Here is a 13,700-nt window from a genome sequence, read left to right on the forward strand (position 1 = left end):
GTGCGACATATGCCAACGGGTGGCTTATCATGGTGGGGGATAGTAAGATGTCACCAATGCCAGGAAGCGGGATGAGGCGTAGACACGTACGTCGGCGAACTTTACCCAGGTTCGGGGCTCTCCTAGGAGATAACACCCCTAGTCCTGCTCTGCGGGGTCTCCGCATGATCACTATCTCAACAAGTTGCTACAAGTTGCTCCTTGAGCTGTTTGCTAGAGGAGGAAGAAGGGCAAGGCTAGCTTTCTCCTCTCTCTATGTGTGTGGTTGTGTAGTCTAAGGGTCTGAACCCTTTGCATGGGTGCCCTGGGGGATTTATATAGGCCTACCCCCAGGGGTACAATGGTAAACTGGCCGGGTGTAGGCCCAGGCCGTCAGTGTCTCTCGAGGCCGGCTTCTCCGCTGGCTGCTAGGGCCCGCCGACTGGTGGGCCCCGCCGACTATCTTGTACCTGGCCGACAGGCCGCGCCCGCCGCTTGCGGCTCTTGCCGGCTACTCATCACTGTAGCCGTGCTTCTAATGACGCTTGCTTTGTCAGGGGAGGCGTGGCTACAGTCTGCCCCCTTGGTGGGCGCTCACTGTAGCCATTCCCCGTATCTTCTGGTTAATGGCGCATAAACTCCCAGAGGGAGGGGGATGGCCGCTTGCTGGGTGCCGACCTCCCTCCGAGCCGACTTGTCAGGCTTGTCGCCTTCTAACTTCTCATTGGCAGGTAGGGCCCGCCGCCCGCGGGTCGTACTGACAGCCCGTCGTGGGAGCATGGTCCTTCTGACTTGGGTGATGTCATGGGCGGAGGGGCTACAGTGCTGCGCCGTGTGGGAGATCTCCGGCTGGTACGGCGCACTGTAGCCACGACCCGCCCTGGATTCGGGGATGGCAGGCTTTGCTGTAGCCACGCCCCGTCTCATCGTCTTCATGGGGTGCAGACTTTGAGGGTTTTAGGGGCCGCCCGCTAGGAGCCGGCCTCTCTGGAGGCCGCCTTCTAGAAGGCGGCCCGCCTCGTGGCCGTCTTCTAGAGTCCGCCGCCTCCCGGCAGCCAGCCGCTCGGACCAGCCGGCCTCAAGAAGGCAGCGATCAAGCTTTGAGGCTTGAGGGGCGTAGTTGGCCCCGATGTCTTGAAATGCCATGAGGGTAGATGAGGCTACCCATGGCCAATAACTCCGACAACTTAGTCCCTCAACTTTCAAAACCGGGTAAAGTTAGTCCCTGCCTCTCAGTCAAACCTGGTTTATCTATGAGCGTGGCATGGTCAAAGCGGTATTGGACAGTCCATGTAAAGCACAGCCGGCAACGCTGGAGCCAGGTACGATACGGGGTGAGGTGCCCCGTGCTTTTCCTGCTAGCTGCACCCTCCTTGGCGCTCCATCCAGTGGTGGAGGAGACGGCGATTTGTTGCATGACGGCGACGGCGGCGCTCCAGCATGTGGTGAGACGGAGGCGAGTTGTCGCACGTCGATAACTTCCAGCGCAGGGGCGACAATGGAGGTCGTGGGCGCACCTATGGCAGCAGCCCCGTGGAGGATCCTCGCTTCCGCGGCCCCGCGGAGACCTGAGGTGCAGAGGCCGTTGCATGGTGCTGGTCTACTCGGCAGCAGACGCACGAGCCAGCGAGGGCAACAACGGTCGTGTTCTGTAGATGGGCTTGTATCCTGAACCTCATATCCACCCACAAGCATGACCCCCGCTCATCCACGTTCGTGCAATCATGCTCGGGCTGCTATCAGGAGCATCTTCAACATCTGGAGCGTGTACCAATGTACCATGCATGCGCGGCCTCATGGACACGTCGCTGAGGTGGCCGGGGAGCTGTGGTGCGGCGAGGCGTGCAGGGCAGCCCAAAATGGGGCGTGGCTTGTCAGTCGATAGTGATAATCGGTCGTGGCAAGGTGCAGCAAGCATGACTGTGTACATGCAGACATTGCATGCCATGTGCTCGATGAAATGTCCACACTTTAAATACATGAAAGGAAAGAGAAATATTGCCACATGGACCAAAGACCGGTCAAACATGTATGACGTGTTTGGTTTTAGTCAAAATGGTGTCCACCTCGGTAGGCAACCACTTGAAAGCGGTACGAGGGACTAAACTTATCCGGGGTAAAAGTTAAGGGACTAAGCTTTGCTGGTAAGGGATTATTTCTGTACTTTCAAAAGAGTTGAGGGACAAAAAATATACTTTTTCCAAATAAAAATAGACAGTGCATCCCACGGCGCAGTGGCACAGAAAGGCATCTAAAAACTCTGTTTTAATTCAGTGACCAACAAAAATCAGTGATCAACATACATATAACCAACAAAAAGAACATGGCATAGCATCATATCATATCCCAAAGCACCATGAACACCACACAATTCAAATTTCAATCCACACGGTCGCCACTGGAGCTTTTTCCCTCCGAACCAGAATCAGAACCTCGGGGCCGATCTGCCCGGGCCCGGCGTGGACGCGCGGGGGCTGTCCATGACGACCTCGAACGCCCCCACCAGCGCCTTCACCTTGCTCTTCTTCTTCTCCAGCAGCTTGCTCTTGGTCTCCTCCAGCACGTCGTTGCTCCGCGACGCCTCCTTCTTCTTGGGATGCGCCTCCTCCGGCCGCTTCTCCATCGCCGTCTTTACCCTGCTCCCCTTGAAACTCAGCCGACCCTCCTCCGGAATCTTCCCCATGAACGACGCCGCCCCTTCCTTCCTGGCGGCTCCTTTCAACGGCGTCGTTGGCTCCGAAGCGCTCAAGATCGTGTCGATCGCCGCCTTCTCCTTGTTGATGGCTACCTTCGCCGGTGTCACGGGCTCTGACCGCGAAGTGCCCACCTTGGTCACCGTGTCCACTTCCTCCAGAGCTTCTTCCAGCGACGTCGCCCGCACCGATGATGCCTTGGATGCCGCGATCACCTTGGGCTCCTCGGCGGCTTCCGCCTGCTTCTGCGTGGCGGCGGGTTGTTCTTTCGGTTCTTCAGAGATCAGACATGCTTCGGGCTACTTCGTGGCATCTTCGTGCTTCGCCGGCTCTGCTTGCGGCCTCTCCTCGGCCTTGCTCTCCACGACGGCTTCCTCTTGAACCGTGCTGGCCGCCGGTACATCTTGCACGTTCAGCGGCGCTGCTGCCTCCTTCGCTGGTTCTTCCACAACGGCGGCCGGCGGCGGAGGTTCATCCTCTGTAATCTTCTCAGCTTCCTTTTGTGTCCCTTCAACGTTGCCGGCTTGCGGATTCTCTTCCGGCGCCGGCTCATCCACCTTCACGGCTTCCACGGACTCCTCCGGCATCACCTTCTCCTCGTCAATGGCATTCGCCTTCTCTGCTTCTGCTCTCGACTCTTCTGGCATTACCTGCTCCTCTTGACTCACCTCCTCCTCTGTCTTGATTTCATTACTGACAATTTCTCCCGGTCGCGAAGCCGCTTCCTGCAGTACCTGTAGGGCAGCGTTGGGCTCCACGACCACCTCTGCTTGCACGACGTCGAGAGGTGTCGCGGCAGTCATTTCAGGGGGGCGGCGCTGCTGCTCCGGCACGGGAGGGGGTCTCGCCGCCTCGGCGTTGATCTCGCCGGAAGCACCGGACGTCTCCTTCGCGGACGCCACCGCCTCGGCCGCGGGGCCGGCCAGGTCCTTGCTCTTCTTGCTGCGGGACCTGCCGACCTTGAAGGCGTGGGACGCCTTCTGCATCAGCTGCCTCGGCGACGCCACGGACCACCGCGACGTGGACGCCTTGGACTTGGACTTGTCCATGGCCGGGGTGATCGGCCGCGGCGCGTTCACCGGCTGCGCAGGGGGCCGCTTGGGCGTGATCGGCCGCTGCGAGCTCGCGGGCTGCTGCGCGGGGGACCGCTTGGGCGCGATCGGACTTGGAGCGCGCGCCGCTGGGTGCGCCGGGGACAGCCCCTTGGGCGTGGTGGCGCGGCCCTTGGAGGAGGGCGGTCTGGAGGTGGAGGACGACGGGGAGGCGCTGCGCAGGCTCGAGCTGACGGTGGGGCGGAGGAAGGACGGCACCGGCTTGTCCGACTCTGACGCCGGGGAGGGGCTGAGGGAGGCGCGTGCGCGTCGGCAGGAGGTGTGGTCGGAGCTGGCCGGGCGCGCGCTCGACGACGTGGTGGGTCTGCCGCTCGTGCTTCGTGGGCGTGCGCTGCTGCCGTCTCGCGACCCCGGCGTTGGCCGTGTGGCCATGAGCTGCTCCTGCTGCCACACAAAGCCAGAGATTTCGTCAAATCACTTCGCGTGTAAGAATTTGTGCAATGCAGAACTAATGGCAGGGAATTCTGTTTGCTGAGCTTTGATTTGTTCTGTGAGGTTGACCTTGAGGCAATGCAAATTTGATTGCAGACATGGTAACCACTGATCCTAGAGATGAAAAGGGTTTAGAATGGATGTTTACGGTTTCTTTTGGGTGTTATCTTCCACTTCTTTTCTGAAATCTTACCTGACAAACACCCCTAGCACCACTTATTGGAACCATTGACTTGCTATCTATCCTTTTTAAGTGTTATCATAAGGTGCATGATGTTCATTTGTTATTGCAGTAAGAAATATTCAGATGATATAGGGATTAATTAACCATCCACAGCACTAGTTTAATTGTTCCTGTTTATGCAAAGGTATCATGATCATTATCAATATTGGAAGAAAAAAAAAGCCTGACAGACATATATGAGAGAACTGTATAAATTCTATCATTTATGGAATGTTTCAGAAATACAGAATAAGAAAAACAAGCTGATCTACGCAGCTGATTTGAATTTCATGTACCGGCTAACCACAGAGGAAATCGTTATTACTAAGAGAAACTTCTTGGAGATCCAATCTCCAAATCATCGCAACGCATCAGAGCTAATATCGCCAACATGACACGCAAATTACTTGGAGAAAGAGCCAGGACAGAACAGTAGCATACCTCGAGCCGAGTGGGATCAATTCATGGTGGATTGACCACCATCGATCGGCATGGACATATGAAAAATTTGTGTCTCGAAACTGAGAAGAAGAGAGAAGCTTCATACCTTATTAAGCTCGGAATGGCCAAAAATGGTGCGGCGACGGAAGGAGGAGGAGAGAGACGGTGGAGGGAAAGAGAATGAGAGAAATCCGGGCAATATAAGAACCTCATGTTTTCGAACAGACCTTGTCAAATGCTGAAACGGCAAGGGGCAACAGTTGACACCTGGTGACACATCCACCCTCTTTGTCCACCTATTTTTAACCAGTATTAAAGCTTCAAGAAGAATACTAGCTAGTTGCCCACAATTTAACACTAGGAAAAGTAGATGTAACCATAGTGTTCCACATACATTCTTCAGAGGTTTGCTGGTAGGACGATATTACTTTTGGAAAGCACTTCATCTCAACACTTATTGTTTCCTTACAACTTCTTGTTTCTTTAAAACTACCATCTGATCTATGTTGACAATTCAGCAAACAAAGTATGTGGTAGATGTTCAACATTGGAATGAGCAACATGCACCACCTACAGATCCGCCCTCCCGCGCCTAAGCATTGTCTTCTTATTATGTGGAGGCCTAATATGGACTCTCTGCGGTTGTATAATCTTGACGCAGGGTTTGGATCAAAATTCCCTTTTACCAGGAAAATTGTATAATAACATCAAGTCCATGCGCGGAGAATGTGACACATATAATAAAACTTAAATTGCCACTGATTTTACAATTATGTGTAGGCCTCAGTGGTAGTATCATTAGTTGAAGAAAATCAAGTAGTGATTTCTTTGCACCAAATGGGCATGTTGTCGGATTTTAGTGTGAAAGTTGCCCTTGTTTCACGGTGCCATAAAAAAAAGAATAACTAATCCGGACCAAAGAAAACAAAAGTAGGTGAATCTTTATGAATATGAAAAAACACTTAAAATAAATTAATTAATCATTTGCTGAGAATGTTGGTAAATGTAGAGGGGTTGAGTTGAGGGTGGATCTCGAGTATCTCTTCAATACAAGTCCTCATGTCAATTACCAACTCGCCGATGCAAGGTAAGCTCTCCTCGGGATGTTTTCTTTTGCTCTGAACCCAGTGCTCGGAGAAATTTCTCTGCCCCAATGCCTAAGTGAATCATCTCAAAAGAAGCATATGTTTCACCTTAGTGAGATCTCTCTTCTTCCTAATGCGAAATGACTTACAAGTGAACCATGTGGGCCTTTTATAGTCTCATGGCATTGTACTAATGACAACCAATACTGTTAATGAGGAGGAAAAGGTAAAGGAAAAACATTTAATATAGGAAAGACTAGAATGCCCCTAAAAGCAAGGTTATCTTCTATAGTCTATGGAGAGGGTTGTCTTGTTCCATGAGGGATGGGCATGTGTGGGCTTGGTGGGCATCACCTCACTTGTTCTTACCCATTAGGTTGTTAATTTACTTTGTGTTCTATGCCTTTAAGTTCTTCAGCTTTCGGTGTTCTAGCTTGCATGATGCGGTGAATATAGAGGGCTCCTAACTCTCGTCGAGGCCGCGACCCAACTTAATTGCCTTCAACTCCAAAGTCCTTGCTTATAATATTGCACCTTCACAACATCCAACACTTACCGGGGTCGTTCCAATACTACCATGCCCTTCCACCGTCCCGCTTGCATTGTAAACTCGCCCCAAACGAGGCCGAAGTATGCATACAGATAAGAAAACTTGAAACCGGGCCTAAAGGTGATAAGCAGTTTGCTTGTTTTCTGTTGAGAGCCACTACATGACTATTTGTGGCCTTTATACCGCACAGATCTTTGGGCTAGCACTATAATCCACCAGCTTATCTTGACACTATGGTTGGTGTTCAATGACTCCCCTTCTCCCTCGGCGAAGACGTTGGCCTCTTGAATATGCACGTACTGGCCGTCATTGATGGAGAACATTCGAACACATATGGTTTTTTTTGCGACTGACGAACACATATGGGGTTAACCAACGAGGGGTCAGGGTTAGGATCAGCACTGCGCCGATGAGGCATGAAGGCTGGGTGAAGGAGAGGCAACAATTGGCGCATTGGTTCACATGAGTAGGGTTTTGGGATGGGAACGAGTGTGTGTGAAAGAGAGGTCAGTTCGGGAGCGTTCCCGTGAGAGGCAAGGTAGGGCACAGGATGTTTCAAAAGCAAGAAAGGCACCTCTGGACTGGCTTTAAATGGTATTTCCTCCGTTTCTTTTTACTCCACATATACGATTTTTCTTAAGTCAAACTTTTTAAAGTTTGAGCATATTGAAAATACGGATATCTACAATACTAAAGATATACAATATGGAAACTAATTTCATGGTGCATAAATGATATTGAATTGATATTCTGAATGTTGATATTTTTCCCTATATAATCTTGGTTCAACTTTACACAATTTGTCTTAAGAAAAAACTTATATGCAGATTAAAAAGAAATAGATGGAGTATGAACTAAAATACCAATGTGCTTTGCTTTAAATCAGAAAAAAAGCAAGCGTTGGTTAGGCTTTAGCTTGTAAGTACACTCCGAACGCCGGCCCCGCTTAGGTTTTGCGCTGCCTCTGACAGCAACAAGGGGAGAGCAAGGAGGTGGGGTCCCGTTGGCTGGTTCTGTGGCTGGGTGCAGCCCCTTGAAGCCGCATAGAAGCGGGCATTGGCAAGATCCGAAAATCATGGTTACAACCCCTTCCTAATTCTCCAATCCCTACACCCAGCCGAGGTCATACAAGTTGTACTATTCACATCTTTTATGCAAGTTTAAGTACCTAAAATTTAGGACGTCAATAACTCCCGACGAGCCCCAGACCGAACGAGTCGTTCAGTACGAGGGTTCCCCCCTCACGAACGCTTTCGTTCGGGAGGAAAGGATCGAAATCACGAACGCCCTCCCCAGGCCCCTACAGGGCCTTGCCATTTTTAATGTAAAACAAAAAGAAAAAAGCCCAGTAGCAAAAAAGAAGAAGCCCAGATTTTTTTCCTTTTTCTGTGACAAATAAAGAAGACTAGTTTTTGATGTAGTACGAAAAAATGTCATCGACTTTAGAAGCAGAAAAATACCATGGAAAATTCCAAAAAAATGCCATTCGAGTTTGGCCAAACTATTTTATGATTTGCTATGATATAATTTTACAAATGGCAAGGTTTACAACATATTTGATTCCTAAGAAAAAGCATGGCAAAAAATTCAAAAATACCATGGCAAAAAGTAATTCCCGTGATGCATACAATAATAATCGCCATGGTCCCGTACAACTAGATTATACAAAAAGTTAAACAAAAAATTTGCCATGTGAATATCAGTATTTACCATGGTAGAAATAGTGTACATTTTACCATGGCAAAACTAAAGTAAATTTGCCATGAGAATAAATTAAAAATTGCCATCACTACACGAGTTAAAATACCATGCTACATAGTATAATTGGCCATGTCCTGGAAATGTAAATTTACCATTATATTTGAATTAAGATTGCCATGGAAAAAATATGTAAAATTTCCATGGCAAATAAAAAGTAAAATTGCCATGGCAATAAAAGTTAAAAATATTTGCCATGGCGACTTATGTAAATTTGCCATGGCAATAAAAGTTAAAAATTGCCATGGCGATTTAGGTAAATTTGCTGTGTCAATTAAGGTAAATTTGCCATGGCAAAAATAAAGTAAAAATTGCCATGGCAGTAGAAGTTAAAAATTGCCATGGCGATTTAGGTAAAATTGCCGTGTCATTTAAGGTAAATTTGCTATGGCAAAAAGAATTAAAAATTGCCATGACAATAAAAGTTAAAAATTTCCATGGAAAAATAAACATTTAATTTGATTGCCATGATATTTTACTATAAACACGAAGACACAAGAAATGTGGATTAAAAAAATTGTCATGACAAATAAAAAGTAAAATTTCCGATGGATGTAATAAGTTAATTTGCCATGGCAAGAAAAAAAGAAAAGTTGCCACGAGAAAAAGTAAAAGTAAAAAAGTTGTCATGTATGTAAAAAAAAGGAAAAATGCCATGTATGTAAAGGTAAAATAATTTGCTAGGGCAAAAACAAGGTAAAGTTCCCATGGCTGTAAAGTAAATTTGTCATGGCTATAAAACTAAATTTAGAAGGGATATAAATTAAAAATGGCCATGGTTATAAAACTAAACTTGCCATGTTGAAAAAGAAATAATTTTGTCATGCCTTTGTTACAAAAATTTGACATGGTCCATGCACTGGAAATGCCATGATGCATAATATAAATTTGCCATGGACAATTGTAAAAATTTGACATGAAACATTGTTGTCTTGGCAAATTGCTTTTTATTTACCATATTAATTTACCAACAATATCAGTTTGCACATGGCAAAAACTAGGAGGGAAAATGTTCCTTTAACAATTGTGGACTATAAAAGGGTTTTGCTCCCTAGGAAAAAATGTAGATGGTACATGGTAATTGTAGTTACGTTTTGAAAGTGGACATGTCCAAAAATTGCCATGGGTAATGAAACTAACTTGCAAAAAATGTGTCATCAAACCAAAAATGCCATGTGTTATTAGAAGTAAACATGTTTTTCTCACTACGTTTACCATGAGCCCATAGACCAAAGAATTAACAAATTGTCAAAAAAAGAAAATTTTGCCATGGGATAAAAACATAGCTACAAACCAGAGAACACAAACATAAAAAAAGTCAAGGCAAAACACACACACACACAAAACACAAACACTTTTATGCCAAAACACATCATGGCAAAATTGTGTATATTAAAACATATCATGATGCAAAAGACACTACTTGCCGTTATGTTGAAAAACACTTCATGATGGCACGCTAGTTTGTTTAGAGTTGCCATCAAAGTTGGATAAAAATAGGTTCCGGTTTGTAATAAAAGTTGCCATGAGTGTACTATAACAAATGACACCCCAGAGACAAATATGTCATGACCATGAGACCAAGTTTCAATTTGTAAGAAATTGCCAGCATTTCAATTTAACGATTCCCACCTGAATACTAAAAATGATGTTGCCATGCTACATGGCAAAATGGCCATGATGAAGATCTGTCTTCGCCTCAAAATTACCATGGACCTAAAAAAAACATTTCAACAAATTTCATGTCCTGTGACAGCATACATGCACTAAGCACTAAATGTTCATGGCAATTCCATTACCAAAATTTCCATGGCTGCAACAAAATGATGTTGCCGTGCTACATGGCAAAATGGCCATGATATACATCTATTTTTTCCTCAAAATTGCCATGGACCTAAAATATACAAAACATTTCAACAAATAACATGTGTTGTGACAGCCTACGTGCACTAGCCACTGAAAAGTTCATGGCAAGTCCACTACAAAAGGTTGGCATGGCTGCAAAAAATATACATTATCCACTGCAATTTCATGGCGAAAACCACTACACAAATTGCCATGGCTGCAAAATACACAGTCCACTGCAACTTCAGCCGAAACGAAGACCGTTATGGGAGTGGAACCGAGCAGAAAACCTCACCAATGTCTATGACGAGGTACAGTCGGTCGACCGGCACGCGATACGGAGCTGGATCCCCGCGAGGTACAGGGAGAAGGAGCAGAGCGCTCATCGGTGAAGGGAGCGCGCCGTTGATGTGGGGCGGAGCTGGAGAGCTCACCGGGGCTCCTCCAAGCGTGGCTGCCACAGGCCGGCCATGCTCCTCCACACAAGGGCCTCGCGCGAACTGCGTGGCTCCTCGTCGCGCGATTGCCGTCGATGCGTGCGGCGGAGGCGTTGACTGTCAGGCGGGGAGATGGTGGAGGGATGCGGCGGCGCTGAGTGGCGCTGCAGCGGGCCGGACGTGCCGCGGGGGATGGGGCCGGCCCCGCTGATCTGCAATGCGGCGGCCGGACGTGCCGCAATGGGGCAGCGGCGCTGAGCTGCGCTGCGGCAGTGGGGCAGCGGCTATGGCTGGCGAGCGGCGGCGAGAGAGCGCAGGGAGAGAGCATAGTGGTTGGACGGGAAGGGATAAGGCCGATGATAGAGAAAGTGAGGCGTTTGCTACGGGTGGATCAGACCCCGAACGTTTTTTTTCGTGACATGGCGTTCCAGCCTGCTTTAAGATTCGTAAAGAAAATCTAACGACGCTAAATGCGTTCGGACTGAAAACGTCAAAAATCAGACGTTCGATAGTTATTGATTCCGAAAATTTAAGAATCATTGTACAAATCTATAACATTGCTTGCAAGAAACGGCATATGCAGTTAGATTAGTTAGCCAGAGAAGAACATGGCGTATATATCAATACATAAAACATTCAGTATGTAAATAATTCACGACACGGCAGTTTAAACTAGTGCACTTGAACTATATAGGGACAAAAACATCATTACAATTGTAAAATCGAAACTATGGTTTGAATACTACTCGTATGTATGACCCCGTAAAACGTAATTTTATATACCGAGACACTTAAGAAAGTAGTTGACGACTACGTCCTTGACCAGTGAGGCGCCCGTCAGATGATGATGCTTGCACAAGTCATCCTTGCAGCGGCAGACCATGAAGTCATGGCTTCTCACGATCGGCTTCTCGACGACGGAGATCTCGCACCGCACGACGAAGGAATCGTCCCAGAGGTACTCCGGCGACTTCTCGAGCTCCTTCTTCGAGATCTTCAGGCCCCAGTACTCAACGCCATTGTGCTTCCGAGGGAACGTCACCACGTGGCGTTCACCAACAAACCGGACCTTCGCCGGCGCCCCCGGTGCTGCAGGCTCGCCGCCGTGCCGAGGGACCAGGCTGAACTGGAACTCGGCGCGGACGTCCTTGCCCTTGCTGCCGCCGGCCAACTTGAGGAAGAACGAGATGGTGGCGTTGCTCCCGGCGTGGAGCATCTGCGCTCCGGGAGGGGCTGATATTCTCCCGGTGTTGCAGTCCTTCTTACGGTACTTGTTCGGGTAGTAGCAGATCTGAAAATCGTGGCCCGCCGCCCTGAACTTGCTGGACTCGATGCGCTCGCCGTCGACGAGCAGCTTGGTCACGGAGTAGCCCTCCACCTTGAGCTCGTGAGAGCCGGCGCTCGTCGTGGTGGTGATCGTCGAGCGCGTGGGCGGCGGCGGAAGCTTCATGCCGACCATGGTTGGTCTCTGATCGGATCGGAGGCTAGCGTGGTCGACGAGATATGTTGGTTTGCTCGTTTGTTTTCTCGGCGGTGGGTTTGGATTTTGGAACGTCCAAGGCGTACGTGCTGCACCGTTATATATACTGCTATAGTACTGCCTAGGTCGACACGTCGTCTGCCACTCTGTCTCCGATTGTTACTTGGAACGAGATTCCAATATTTGTATCCGGGACTGCTTGTATCTCCGATCTCGTCCAGAATAAGATATCCTTTGTCGGGGGCGTGTTTGGTTACAGTTCGCTACAGTACCCGCATTGCATGTCCATCTCCATCTTCAGTCAGTCTGGTTCTTCATATGCAGCCTCATATGCAGCAGATGCAACCTGTTTGGTTGCCTGCATCACATGAAGGGGCACTTACCCCCTGCTGTTAGGTTACCGTTTTTGTGCTTAGGGTGTGAGCAGATGCAAACTTCATCTGTTTGGTTACAAACAACGTTTGTGTTCTGATCATCCCACTCAAATGTGGTGGCCTTACCGCCACATGATCAGCACAACAGTAAGCACAACTGACAGCAGATCAAAGAGGCAAGCACTGACAGCAAACAGAACAAGCAACCAAATGAGATCAAACAAAGCAAGAAACGGAAATGAAAGCAAGCCACATAGATTAAAAGAAGGGGGATCATCCTTCCCTGCTCCACGCCAGCGGCTCCTGGCAAAAATATTAACAAGTTCACAGCACAAGTACCATAAGTTCTAGCCACAGACCATAACAAGTTCAACACTAACACCTAAGTTAACTACATTGCATGCTCAATGTCACTACCGCAGCTGTGCTTGCTGCAATGAACCACCTTCAAGCCGAGTCTTGAGATGCGCAGAACGAGGAGGTCACCGGGGACGCGGCGGCAGAAGTAGTTCCAGCCCCGGCCAAGCACCATGTGCCCCTCGAAGTTCTGGACGTGCACCCAGAACTCGCACCACTTGTTCGCCGACAACCTGACCACGCGCGGGAGCCGCTTGATGACCAGCCACTCGTTCATCACCTCCACGAACTTGCGAGGGATGACGAGCATGGCGAGGTCTTCGGCGTCCTTGATCTGCTGGTAGAAGCGTAGCGGCTCCCGGGCCCCCTCCTCGTGGCCGGTCTTCAGAGATCATCCCCTTGAACGAGGCAGGCTCATGAAGGCGATCCTGCCAGGAAGGTCCATCCTCTTGAGCCACCTGTTCGTGGGGATGAGATCCTCAGCGCCCTCAGCTCCGGCCACCACCCGAGTTCCTCCACCCGGCACGTCCCAGTCACTCTTCAATATCTTGTCAGGTAAGATGACAAGTATTAGAGGTGCTTGCAAAATGAACAACTACTGATCAGTGGCATTAGCTCAAATGCCACTGATCAGTTGCACTAGCACTACAACAAATGGCACTGATCAGAGATATTTTCCCAAGAGCAAATGCCAATGATCAGTGCACAAACTCTTTGCCAAATGCCACTTGCTCTTAGGCAAATGCCACTGATCAGTGCCATTTGCTCTTGGGCAAGTCCCTTGATCAATGGCAGTTGCTCAAGAGCAAGTGCCACTGATCAGGGGACTTGCCTAAGAGCAAGTGGCACTGGTCAGTGATAGTTGCCCATGAGCAAATGCCACTGATCAGTGGCATCTGGTCTTCTGCAACTGCCACTCATCAGTGCACTATCC

General features: G+C 48.8%; 1 protein-coding gene across 1 annotated transcript; it reads right to left on the bottom strand.

Annotated features, from left to right (window-relative positions):
* Nucleotides 1-2,229: 2,229 nt before the first annotated feature.
* LOC123171259 (nucleolar protein dao-5-like) lies at nucleotides 2,230-5,039 on the bottom strand. The gene is made up of 3 exons (XM_044588840.1): nucleotides 4,987-5,039; nucleotides 3,031-4,165; nucleotides 2,230-2,946 (listed from the first exon to the last, which is right to left on the bottom strand). The coding sequence occupies exons 2-3, from the start codon at nucleotides 4,154-4,156 to the stop codon at nucleotides 2,405-2,407; spliced, it is 1,668 nt and encodes a 555-aa protein (XP_044444775.1). The 5' UTR covers nucleotides 4,157-4,165; nucleotides 4,987-5,039; the 3' UTR covers nucleotides 2,230-2,404.
* Between the last annotated feature and the right edge of the window lie 8,661 nt (nucleotides 5,040-13,700).

Source organism: Triticum aestivum, chromosome 7D, assembly GCF_018294505.1.
Source record: "Triticum aestivum cultivar Chinese Spring chromosome 7D, IWGSC CS RefSeq v2.1, whole genome shotgun sequence".
Lineage (NCBI taxonomy): Eukaryota > Viridiplantae > Streptophyta > Magnoliopsida > Poales > Poaceae > Triticum > Triticum aestivum.